General features: G+C 42.9%; 1 protein-coding gene across 1 annotated transcript in view; it reads right to left on the bottom strand.

The window, feature by feature from the left end:
• DNER (delta/notch like EGF repeat containing) overlaps positions 1-13801 on the bottom strand; it is a 293156-nt gene that overhangs the window by 97977 nt on the left and 181378 nt on the right. The window contains exon 6 of the mRNA XM_087424736.1: positions 12157-12310. Within this exon, the coding sequence (XP_087280862.1) occupies positions 12157-12310 (154 nt within the window). The remainder of the gene's footprint in view (positions 1-12156; positions 12311-13801) is intronic.

Below are 13801 nucleotides of genomic sequence, written 5' to 3'. Positions count from 1 at the left end.
CTCAGCAAAAAAGAGGAGGATTGGCAATAGATGTTAGCTCAGGGCTAATCTTCCTCAAAAAAAAAAAAATGTGCTTTCTAAAATCACCTTGTGCTCTGCAATGGTCTGTACTTCCAACTTGGGAAACAGCACAACGGAGCAATTGGCCTGCTAAGGAGCACCACCCTCCCCAGCCAGACTGAGATGGGTAGTCAGTTATGCTGACTCTCTTCTGAACTTCAGTCTTGTTTCTCCAACCAGCGTTGAGCACCTTCAACAGGTCCCTGCAACAGGGCAAATCAACAGACCTGAAACAGAACCCTTTTCTCCGGCAACAGCCCCATCCAGGTTTAATTCCTTGGGTCTGTGGTTCTCCACCAGGGTGACTCTCCCCTGAGGGAACATTTGGCAATGTCTGAGGACATTGTTTATGGGGGTGCTACTGGCATCTAGTGGGTAGAAGCCAGAAACGTCGCTAAACATCCAACAGTACACAAGACAGTTGCCTGCAACAAAGAATTATCCAGTCCAAAATGTCCCAAATGCCGGAGTTGAGAAACCCAGGTTTAGGTCAATGAGACCTTTGTCCTTCAGACTAAAAGCCCTTGTTTTTATCCCAATACCTCTTATCACAGAAACCAACCTTTTACAAAGCAGGAAAACAGCACCTTCAGAACGCTGTAAAAACAATGAGAATCCTTAGCAATACTTAAAACTTCCAGCAAGTTAAAGACCTTTTCTTTTATTTGTAAGGAGATCAGCCCTGTGCTAACATCTGCCAATCCTCCACTTTTTATGCTGGGAAGACTGGCCCTGTGCTAACATCCATGCCCATCTTCCTCTACTTTATATGGCACACCGCCACAGCATGGCTTGCCAAGCAGTGCGTCGTGTGCGCCCAGGATCTGACCCGGCAAACCCCGGGCCACCGCAGCTGAGCGCGTGCACTTAACCGCTTGCGCCACCTGGCCGGCCCCTAAACACCATTTTAAAATAAAATATTTAAAACTATTTTAAATTTATTTAAAATAAATTCCTCGGTAACTATTTAAGTTATAAAGTTAAGTTTAAAATAAATTCCTCAGTAACTATTTAAGTTACTGAGGAATTTATAACTGTGATATTCAATGAAGAAGTGAAATCTTTGGTTCAAAAATAGATGACTATTGGAAATAGGGATCTCTCCTTTTAGGGAACCATGGCGGTTTTATTGTTTGTTTGGAGAACACACTAGTATAACAAAAAAGATATAAGAAAAGTTGTGCCTCAGGATACACAATAAGCATGCCTTTCAAGGACATACGGGACGATGGGAGAAAGTTCTGGACTGGGGTTTAGTGCTTTCAAAGCAGTCTGACCATGAGAAACGATGGTAGATGCAATAACGTGCACGTGCTGGTAAGTGAAGCCTGCCGGGTGGTAGAAGATGACTAGACACCTTGAAGGACATGCATTGATGGAACAATCCACTCGTGGGGGAGTGTGGGGGTGTTACCGGATTACATTTGGTCTAATGTAGATTTGGAGTATTTAATTTTATACGACTTTATATTTAAGTATAAAATATAATTTAAAATTTATCAGTGTATGGAGAGAGAAAAAATAGCTAATTTTCGCTGGGAATATCAGAATGGTTTGGGGAAAACTACATCCTAGTGGTGTCTTTTAATTGCCAGCAACATCACAAAAAAATGCACCCCTCAGCACCCCAAAATCACTCTCTCTACCGGCTGTAGTCTTCAAACAAGGGAAAACTCTCTAGAGTTCAATGGCAAATTACATGGGGTGTAAGCAAAGTTGACTAAATGAGTCAGACTATTAAACAAGGCAATTGATCAGTCGTTTTTTGAAACGTTCTCCTTCCCTGCACCGTTGTTTTTGCCTGTGATGTTTACTTCATGATTCCTCTGCATTGCTTTGACTCTGTGAGACAGAATCTAACTGTTTCTTTGGAGAGCTGTCCTGAAAGCTTCCAAGGTGGGAATTGCAGTGGGAGCTATTTTTAACGTTCCTGGTCTTTTAATAGCCTGGCCTGTGCCGTGAGGCGAGGCAGCTGGATTTGTACTGAAAGCCTGATGCCACGGAGAGAAGCCACCAGCCTCAGTTCTCGCCCTCGGGGGATCAGAGCAGCTGGGCCAGGGCCTCAGCCGCTGCTGCAGAGATGGAGTGCCTAATATTAGCACACTGAAGCAAGAAATAAATAGCAGGAATCTGTGCGCCATCAAGACATTCCATCTCAGAGGCATCCAATTTCAAAGTCAGAAGGTAGAAATTATTTAACAAAAAAGACTAGTAAGATCCACTGGTGGGGGAACAACAAACACATCTGAACAAATGCAAACCTGATTCAAAAACCGAAGGCAAAGAAAGGAAGATAGAGGAGGCCCATCTGGGAAGGCAATCAATAAAGTATAATAAAATGGGAACATGCCATGAAAGAAAAGCATAAAAGAAAGCCGACATTGAGCAGAATTAGGAAAATTAATCTCAAGGTTAGAAAAAATAACCACAACTAATAAGTACTAGGCAAGAAGCACAATGGAAAGGATGGTGGTTTGCAGAGTCAAAGGTCAGGATGGTGATGTAATGATCAGCTGAGTGAGGGCATCAAACGATCGACATTGACCTTCATTTCCCTCCTGGGTAAAATGGGGATAATGATGACAGCTGGCTCCCAGGACGGTGGTAATGATCGAATGAGATCAACTCCAAGCAGCAGGAGCCATTTCTGTGGAGGGCACCCTGGAATCCACAGTAGTTTGCACCATGCCTAGCACATCATAGATGGCTCAATATTTTTTGACGGATGAATAATTTATGGATTTTAACCCTGCCAAGCAATATGCCAATACGTTTGACCTCTCAGTAAAACAGGCAGTTTAGACTAGTGATTCTCCAAGTGTGGTCCCCAGACCAGCAGCATCAACATCACCTGGGAACTTGCTACAAATGCAAGTTCACCAGCATCATCGCAGACCTACAGAATCAGAGACTCTGGAGGTGGGGCCTACAATTTGAGTTTTAAGAAGCCCTCCCGGTGGTTTTGATACAAGGTACATGCTAAAGTTTGAGAACTACTGATCCGAAAAACTAGCAGCAAACACCCTTTTTTTACTATCAAATATTAATATTATTCATTTAAGAGGTACACATATGATGCAGATTACCAAGGAAAAAGGTCAGAGAGTGAAAGTCAAATATTACATCATATCAGAAAACCTTTACTGACTGCACTGTTGACATATGCTTTTTCTTTCTATGAGTGGCAGCCCCAAACCTCAATCTCTATTGTACCTGTCACTGCATTATTTCCAGATCTCCTTCCCTCTTCTTTAAGAGCAGGTGGTGGTGATTTTTGTCCCCAGCCCCTAGCACAGAGCCAGGGACATCACAGGTACTCATTATAAAATAATTAATGACTGCATAAGCACCATGCACTGCTATTATTTAAATAATCTTTTTCATTCCATTTCCCTAGAACTCAAATAAGAAATTGTGATATTGATATAGGCCAGACTATATATAACACCTATATCTTCTAATCTGGTGACTACAAAGGGGGAGAGATTTCGAGAAAGTTGCTTTCATCAAGTATGTCCTTATGACTCCCCCACAGAAACTGAAATCAAAAGGAAGAAAACATTAAATTAATTAAGAATTTATGCCATGGGACAGACAAGTTAAGGGACTGACTTAAAGATATGTATCAGTTGAATTCTAAGTTCGTGTAAAAAATCAAACTATAGAGGAAGTATTCATTCATTCTTTCAGGAAGAATTTTTTGTGAGTGAAAATTCACACTCAGGGAATCTAAAAGACATTCAGACACAGTTCTTGCCTTCACGGAGCTTACACTCCAGATGGGGAGGGAAGACATGCTTGTGTGAGACAACTAAGCACATCGTGTGAGCAAAAGCAGAGAAATGGCACCAAGTCAGGCAAATTCGGATGACAGTGACAGGCTGGACTGACTGAAGAGTTGGGGGAAGAAGGCTGGGCTGTGACCAGGATGTGACAGGCCTCAAATCTACATGCTGAGGAGCTGGGGTTACCAATGGGGCGTCTTTGAAGGTTTCTGAACAGAGTGCAGATGTCGTGAAGGTGTGTCGTAGACTGGTCACTTCCTGTTCTCATTCACCTCAGTTTGGGGGGACACCTCAAGTCTCTCTTCCCCTCTCCCTGGAGACAGGTGCTCTGGTCTGGACAAAATGAGGGACCTCCAAAGGGGCCTTCAAAGTGGGGCATGGTGGGGGATGGGCACAGGCTCTGGGGAGAGAAGGAGAAGAATGAAAGCTCTGATCCTTGTCACTGGTCTTTCTCTTACTGGTATTTAGAGGTCACAAACAGGTGCCCTTCATGGATCACCTATTCTGTGCCAGTGTCAATATACGTGTGTGTGTAGACATGCACTTCTGTGTGTATATGTATATGTATGTGTGTGCATATGTATATATGTTTGTGCATGTGTGTATGAGTGCATTTGTGTGTGTCCTCTTTAACTCTTACAGGGTCAATACTGTTATTCCATTTCACAGATAAGAAAACTTGGGCTCAGAGGAGCAAGATAGAGTCGGTGAGTGACTCAGCCTGGAATTAAACCCAGGACCACAGACTCCAAACCCCACACTCTTTACTCCTCATGTGTCTTTTCTTTCCCTTGCATGAGGCTTGTTTGAAAAGACTGTGAGAGCCGAGCAAGGCCAGCTCCAAGGCAGGGAAAGCGGGCAGAGAGTGGCCTCCTCAGGCCCGGCTTTCCTGGGTCTTAGCAGAGGACAACAGGACATGTTGAGGGTCCCACATGGTCCAACTTGGCTCACCAGAGAGGGAGACCACAGAAGGAGCTGAGGGCAAGTCTTTGGCCAGAGGAAGTAGTAGTGGGGCTCGGTGTAGGGCATCAAACTATTGGCTTGACAATAATAACAATAATAATGGTAGCTGACATTGGTCCACTGCTTATTGTGTGCCAGGGACTTTTCTAAGCACACCACATGCATCATTTTATTTAACCTTCACAACAGCCACTGGATTGTGGTGCTTTGGATTCTGTCACCCATCCCAATCTACAGATAGAAAGCTGAGACCCAGTGAGATTAACTTTCCCAAAGTCACACAGAAAATGAGAAGTGGGAGCAGGCTTTGTTCACGGGCAATCTGACTTCTCAGACCAGCTCAGCTCTGCCCAGGCCTGGGCTTCAGGAGTACTGTCCCGCAGTTATAAGCAAGGCAGGGTGGATGGTGCAGAAGGTGGACAGGCTTATCTCAATCATTCAGGCAGCAGATGACAACAGCCTGAATCAGGCACCGACAATGGGAAGAGAAGAAAAGCAGGGACAGATGGAGGATCATCGTAAATAAAGCAAACCTGGTGACTATCCAAAGATAAAGACGATGAGGGAGTCGACCGTCAGGACTGAGCTTCCAGCCTGAGTGATGAGCGCAGTGAGGGCACCATTGATAGAAACCAGAGCCGTGGAAAAGAGCCAGGCTTGAAAGCACGTGTAGGAGGCAGAGAGAAGAGGACACCGAGGGTCTCAGTCTGAGTCCTGAGGGAGGGGACGAGGCGTTAGCAGGCACAGCAGCGCCAACTCAAGTGAAAGTGCTGGAGGTGAGGTGATAGGCAGGCCAGAAGGAAGGGTCTGGAAGCCATCCACTTAGAGGTGACAGCTCAGAATGAGTGACTGCTGCCAAAGGCAGAGGAAAGCAGCTAGAGAGGGGTAAGACTGGAGCTCTCATGATAGAAAGGAAAAAGGAAAGCGGGGAGCAGGGCTGGAGAGGTCCCAGGAGAACAGATACAGAGCAGTGTTCTGGAAGCCACGTAACATACACCTCTAAAGAGATGAGGACAAAGAAAGAAATTAGTGAGAAGGACACCACCAATGACCTTGGAGAAGCAGTTTCATGATATAAAGAGAAAGGAAGTGTGAGTGGGTAGAAAATTATGAATTGGATACAGCCCAATGCGTGCCAGTGATGAAGAAGGTGAGAGAGGAGGAGAAAGAGAAGGCGAACATATGGAAGCAGTAGCAAGGACTTACTAAATTTTTGCTTGTTCAAGGGACGAGTTTTAAGATGAGACCTTTGAATCCTTGCAGACAAGAAGCCATGAGGGGAATGGGAGAGGGAGATGGAGGATGGCAGAGGGAGGAAGACAGAAAAGGTTGGAAGCATAAGATCCTGGAGGAGGAGAGAAAGAATGCTTATCAAGGGTGGAATTCATAGCAGCATTATTCAATAGCCAACAGGTGGAAACAACCCAGATGTCCATCAGTGGATGGATGGATAAATAAAATACTATGTATCCATACAATGGAACATTAGTCAGGCATAAAAAAGGAATGAAGTACCAATACATGCTATAACATGGATGAACCTTGAAAACATGATGCTAAGTGAAAAAAGCAAGACACCAAAGGCCACATATCATGTAATTCAACTTATATGAAATGTCCAGAATAGGCAAATCTATAGAGATAGAAAGTAGATCAGTGGTTGCTTACAGCAGGCAGGAGGGGATGGCAGGATCAGGGGGTGACAGCTAAAGGATAGAGGGCTGCTTTTTGGGGTGATGAAAATGTTCTAAAATGTGGTGATGGTTACACAACTCTGTGAACATACTAAAAGCCACTGAATTGTACGCTTCAGTGGTATGTGGATTGTATCTCAATAAAGCTATTACTCAAAAAGCTTTGGAGTCATCCACACACAGCTCCCCACTTCCACTCACACCTCACACTCATCCCACCCACAAGTGTTATCAGCAATACCTTCAAATACATCCTGAATCCAAAACTTATCTCTTCCAGTACCACAGTGCTCAAGCTGCCACCATCTCTTGCCTGAACAGTAAACAGCCTTCTAACGGGTTTCCCAATTTTCTTTCCTTATGTTTATTCTTTACCAGATTCCAGAGGGATCCTTTCAAGAGGGAAATCAGATGGCTCACCGCAGTTCACACCCTTGAATGGCTTCCTGTCACTCTCAGGATGAAATCCCCCTCCTTCCTCCAAGGTCTGGGCCCGCTTCCTTCCCAGCACCAAGTCTCATCACTGGTTCTCTTAGGCATGTGCTCTTCAAACACTCCAGGCATATTCCCATCTCAGGACCTTTGCATGTGCTGTTCACACTGCCTGGAATACTATCCCCCCTTCTCTTCAAATTGTTCACAAGCTCATTTTACTCAAGTCTCTCTACAAGTATTTCCCCTTCTGAGAAGCCTTCTCTAATCACCCTGTCTACAATCCTACTCCCATTTCTCTTGATCTCTTCAACCTGTTTTGTCTTCATAGCACCTATCACTACCTGACCCTTTCCCTTGACTACACACACACACATGCCGTACACATATATGCAAACACACACACACATGCTGTACACATATAGGCAAACATGCACACATACACATACATGCACCAAAGAACATGCACGTGCATATTGTTGATTCATCTCCCTCACTAAAACATGACGTCCGTGAGCACAGGGACTTTGCTCTTTCACAGCTGTATTCTCAGCACCTAGAAAATGCCTGGCACATAGTACATATTCAATAAATAATTGTTGAATAAATGAGCGATCCTCACAACAACCGCTTATTTTAAAGATGAGGAAATCCAGGAGCAGAAAGGTTAGGAGGGTCACACAAAGTTACCTAATTAGGAAGTAGAAGGGGCTCAATTGGAAGCCCGACAAGCCATGTTACACTTTGTTTTGTCCCTTCAGCCCCAACTAGTGCTATCTCTGGTCCCCAGAGGGGTGAACGGCATCACAGACAATACATTCATAGCCTGTCAGAGATGTCCATGCCTCCTGCTCTGCTCAGAACTAATGGAAAATTCACAAACCATGAATATGTTGCAGTGAAACATACTCTGACCCAAGATGGACACAGAGGGAAGAGACCTGAATTCCCAACTCTCCCATGAGGTTTTAGACCCTGGTCAAGTCCATCAGCTTCATGGAGTCACCATTGCTTCCCACACTTCATATGCACAGAGGTGGTTCTGAGGTTCTCTCCATTCTGAAACCCCGAACTAACCCACTTTTAAAAACGGCCTTCATCCACTAACACACTCACTTCTTGAGTTGAGTGAGACTGGGCGTGTCGCCTTACAGCAAATTCTACTCAGGATTTGTCTCTAGGAGGAGGTGACCCATTTCTAATTCACAACTCAAAGGCACCTTGAGGCTATCTGAGCAACACTCAGTGTTTAAACGAATAAAGCTGGGCTGGGAACACATGCTCCGTTCCCCTTGCCTCGAACATGAGGAGTTTTTAAAAATAGGCTGAAATCACCAATTAGTGGGAACAATGAAGTGCTCTGAAGTTGAAAAAGGCTTCATATGATGCTAATAATATTTTGGCAATGGTGGTTCTGAACATGGATCACAGCTATTCTTTTCAGAAAAAGTAATAGCTCTTTTGAGGAAAAATTATATTCTCGGAATTAGAAGGCTTTTATAAAATAAATCCTGATTAAAGAAGTTAAATTTCAACTTAATCATGCATTCCACGCCTACTACGTGCAAGGCATAGGGCTTGGCACCAACAGGGGATGGAGAAATAAAGAGTAATATAATAGTCCCTGCCCTCAGGCCAGCCACAATCTGACGTGGAGGCAAAAAACACAATGTGTGCTACAGAGAGAAGCCCAGGGAGAGAGGGCTGAGAGGGGAGAGGCAAGAGCACCAAGCCCCTACTATATATCTGTATGCCTCATATAGAATTCATCTCATTCTGTTCATTCTTTCATTCATTCAGGAAATCTTTCTTCAGCCAGGCACTGGGATACATGTCCACAGAACAGACCAGGAACTTGCGTTCTCTTTTAATACTCATAACCAGCAGTGGTGAAGGTTGCCGTAATCTCCTTGCAGAGTCAAAGAAGCAGGCCCAGAGACGTTGCATAACTTGCCCAAGGAGCACAGCTAGAAAATGGTTAAGCATGGAAGCAGGATTTAGACTGTGGGCTCCAGAGGCTGTTGTCAAGTGGGGTGGGTACGGGTCTAGATTCCAGGGCAGATGGTGCCAGTTCTCCTGCCTCTGGCACTGGGAGCTCATATAAACTCAGGCAACAAGCAGGGTCTCTAGGAAGCTCATTCTGAACCAGACAGTCTGATACTGCAGCCAGATGAGAAACAAACAGGGAAAACAGCCCACATTTCAAGTCTAATTGTGTGGGATTTATGATTGTAACGTAGGCATTCTGAATCCAGAGCCTGTGCTCTTGAACAGTAGGCTATAATATTAAAAAAAAACATGAGACCTTCCTGATTCTGCTCCTCACATTAATTTTGCCACTAAACTTGTCTTTAGAGCAGTCTGTATTTGCTATTCATTCATCTGCACATCCTGCTCATCTTGTTCATCTCGTCACTGCCAACCAGTGTTAACTGGGGGAGTTCACAGCTTCTCGGCCACATGAAAACCAAGTGGCTTTGACTATTTCCAAATGTGGTGTTGCCCTTCAGACTGTTTGGTAACTTCTAGCCACCTCCCTTGCTTCTGTCCCTGTATGTAGTCTCATAGAGAGACCTCAAAGCTTCTGACGTAGCCCATCACACCAACGTGAACAGTGGCTACCAATGGCTTCCACAAACCCTGTTGCCAAAAGTCAACAACCTCCTCTTAGATTCTCTGCAGTATTTAATGCTGTTGACAATCCCCTTCTTTTTGAAAGTATTGCAAGAAAGTTTCAAGAAAAATATCAATCACACTTGACAAAAAAGTCCCCCCAAAATAGAAATTTTATTGACCATCACCAATCTATAATTCATCCTATATTGCACACACACATATATGACATTTATCAATGTTTTACTATTTAAAAAATCACGTCCCGCTTCCAAGAAATTGTAATAAAAATCAAAATGAAAACTAAAGCAGAGAGTTTATTACTCAATCAACTCAACACCCAATCCACCATATTCATACATCTCTAGATTACCCATGACTCAAAAAATTCTATTTGTACTGGCATTTGATATAGAAATTAAAGCAAAATATCAAAATATTAGTAAATTTGGAGCTGAAACTTCTTTGCTGAAAATAATATTTTCACTTACCGAGAAATCTTCTCCACTCAAGAGAAATGAGCATTTCATCAAGACAACAAGCTCTCGATGAAGAGACTTTGTGGGGAGTTTTTGTTCTCTGGTCTGTTGTCAAGAACCTGGTTTGAATCCATTCATTCATCAAACAAGGTAATTTCTCATGATCAAACTTGCAACAATCAGAGCACAGCAGGATAAATTTTCAAAAGGAAAACAGACTTCTCACTGTTTGAGAGTTCTCATGCATATATCTGGAGCTTCAGAGGTCAATTAACTGATATCAATTAACCTGTAAATAGTTCTTCCACAAGGGAAATGTAGTTTTCCTATGGAAAAATAAGTTTTTCAAGGACATTAAGAACTAAATTAAGTAGAAAACTCCTCATTTCGAGCAACGAGTCTCCTTTGTTGAACAAAATTGCCTAATATTTCTTAAGAAGAGACCTGTTTGATATGAGAAAGCCAAGAGAATGACACGGTCGTGAGTCATAACCTCTGTACCAGGAAAGTGCTCAGCACACTGTGTGGCTGCAGACACAGAAGGAAAGCATAATAATCAAGAACATGGGCTTTGGAGGCAGGCAGAAGACCTGGGTTCAAATCCCAGCTCTGACAGTTATTGGCACGGCACCTGGCATGGCAGAGCCCATGAGGATGTTCACCACACTGTCTCCACTTCCTAGTCAGAGCCTCTTGGGACTAAGTGACCAGATTCTGGCAAATGGATATGATGAGCTCAGTTTTGGGATGACCGAGCTCAAGGTGGTTGAGGACGTCTAAATGGAGACGCCAAGTAGGCAGTCAGATAAATGGGTTTGGAGGGGAGTCTGACTTGTACATACAAATTTAGGAGACACACTACAAAATTGTTAAAATGAATGCGGTGGCTCCATATGTACTGACATGGAAGGATGTCTGTGATCTACTGGTAAATATACTGAAAAAAGCAAGTTATTGAGCAATATGTATACTGTAATCACTTTTTTAAAACATGTAGAAAAACAATCATCTGATCTGCAAGAGAAATACACACACTCGCACATATACATACACACACACACACAGGTCTGGAAAAAATATACCAAACTATTACCCCACTCCAATGATTTGATAAAGTGTGGGTTGGGATAGGTGAGTGAAGAACTTTTATTTTTGCGTTGATAAACTCCTGCATTGTTGGGTCTTATTTCTGACAATGAGCACTTAATCACCCCAAATCCTTCTTCACTCCATCCCTCTCTCCTTCCCCAACTCCTTCCTCATCCTGAATCCCCACCCAGTGGCAGACGCTGGCAACGGATGAAATGGATGAAATGGAAAAGGAAACATGACATCAGTTTTGCACACTGTTTAATAATAAAAAAGGAGTAATTTAGCGTTTGCTTTAAGCTGCATCACAACAGCAGTATCAAAATGTTCACTGGTAAAATGCCATTCCAGCTCCTGGAGGGTTTACAGTCAAGTTGGCTGAGCAGTAAGTCAATTAAGATAATTGCCAGAGAATAGAAGTCTGTGGGCACATTGTCCACTGCACTCTCTTAAGAGTCACTTGTGCTCTGAGGATTTGAAAGTCTCATGTAATATCCACGAATCCCCCACACCAAGCAAGGAACATTAAAGACTTGCTCTTTGTTAAGGGCAGCGTGGAGAACAGTGTACCAAGAACTTGGGCTAATGAACAGACATGAACACAAGGAAATTAACATAAATGAGAAGAATAGGTGGCCTTCCAGAACAACCTGCATAGTTTATCCTAGATTTTTCTTAAGTTACTTAGCATAATCACCCAGCACAGCGCCAGCCCACACTCAGCACATGTTTGCAAAATTGTTTTTGAAACATCCAGGCCTCTATTTGACCAAGAATACCATTATCCCAGAACGAAAATGGTGGAATGCTAAGATGGACGCACCCTAATGCCAGAAGGGACACAATGTTCATCCCCATGTGAACTTCCTTCTTCCATTCCCCAATTAGATAAAGCACAGATTGAGGGAATCAAATGAGATCTTGAAGTTGCCTTGTCCAACAGCTGGACAAAGTATTATTTAACCATCATTAATTAATAATATTATTATTAATATATTCTACAGAGAGATATATAATAACGATTAACTATGGAAACCATACCATCAAGGCAGACACAGGTGAAATTGCTCCCATCTTGCTTTTCATTTGCATCGACACAGCTGGCGTTGTTCTGGCAAGGTTTCCTCTGGCAGGCGTCAAATTCTTCACAGAAAGTACCCATGTACTGATCATCACAGTTACAGGAAAAAGTTGCCTAAAACACAAATATACAGTCTATGTTACTTGAGTCCTCCAAAATGTATGCTTTGGCTGTGAAAGTCAAAGTTCAAAAGCACGACTTCTTTTTATAATTATACCAACACTGAGTATTTTAATCATGTCACATATCATGATCTGATTAAAATTATAGCTTTAAGAGAAATAGTATATATTTCTTTACAGTTTAGTTTCAAACATTTATTTTTATTGTTTTTATTTACTGATATTTAGCCCAACCTTTTTCAGTCTTATTAAAATAGAAATGGAAAGAATAACTGTATACTGTATTTTAAGCAAAAAATGAAGTTTTGCTGACCTAACATGGAAATGGCAGTTTTGCTAAAGCAGATATATTGTGCTACAGCCATTAAATTAGCTGTCACTCCAACCAACCAAAATCCTTCAGCACAGACAGCACTTGCAACAAAAACATCATCAAATGTCCTCCTCGGACCACCCTCCCGGAGCACTGAGCGAATTTACTGAATCACCCTGTGAATGAGCCTCATTGTACAGCCATGCCAATGATCTGAGTGCAAGGGAAAATGAAGAGTATAATTCAAGTAACCTTTTTGTTTGGTTTATGAGATTAACATTATTTTAGTAAAAGCCCATAACTCAGACCCAGAGGACTGCATTTGATTCATTTCTGAGATGGCTATAAAATCCAAATAAAACTGAGCCTGCCTGTTCTCTTCTTAACGCCAGCCTGAGGGTGGTGATATGTCTAAAAGAAACGCTAATCGGGCTCCAAAGCCTGTGAGAAGCAATGTACATCATTAGCGAAGATTTTCATGAAGAGGGGAGGGGAGAAGGCAAAGGACGATGGCGTGAGCAAACCTTACTTCTTACAAAGTCAAAACTAAACTTTCAAAAGCACCTTTCCCAGCTCTGCCCAAGCGCCACACATCAGGCAAGTGTTCAAATCTCTACCTCTCCGAAGCCCCGCCAACAGCCTCTCAAGTCTGCCGGCCCTGGCTCCCTCTCTGGGCCCCAGCCTCCTGCCCCTACTAACCTTACAGGGAGACTCGCCCCTGTTCTCCAGGTGTTGTTAACTCAGGATCCCCACCCAGTATCCTCCCCCAAAGCAAAACACAGCACCTTCCTTCCTCCCGAAATAGGAAAGCGTTGTCCATGCTTCTCTTTAATTTCTTTTTCGTCTCTTAATGTTTAATAGCTCTTGTCAATTTCTTGATAAAATACTACTGCGTATTTAGAATTCTTGGTAGCTATTGTCAATAGATATTTTCCTCGTCCCTTTCTTGTAATACCCATCATACTTGCTATCGATTATTACGGCTATATAAAATGCTAGAGTTAAGTTACCAGTCATTACACGGAGCTCTCGCTACACGTCAGAGTCTTTAGTTGATTCTCTGGGGTTTTCTAGATAAAACAAAACCTCGAAAAAGCACATATCAATTGCAAATAATGGAAATGTCGCCTTCCCTTCTCCAGTCCTCATGGTTACAATGGTGGTTCTTCG

This window comes from Ceratotherium simum, chromosome 37 (assembly GCF_057802395.1).
Source record: "Ceratotherium simum simum isolate JZ-2026a chromosome 37, ASM5780239v1, whole genome shotgun sequence".
Classification (NCBI taxonomy): domain Eukaryota; kingdom Metazoa; phylum Chordata; class Mammalia; order Perissodactyla; family Rhinocerotidae; genus Ceratotherium; species Ceratotherium simum.
Note: the sequence above shows the minus strand (reverse complement) of the source record. Positions and strands in the feature narration are given on the sequence as shown.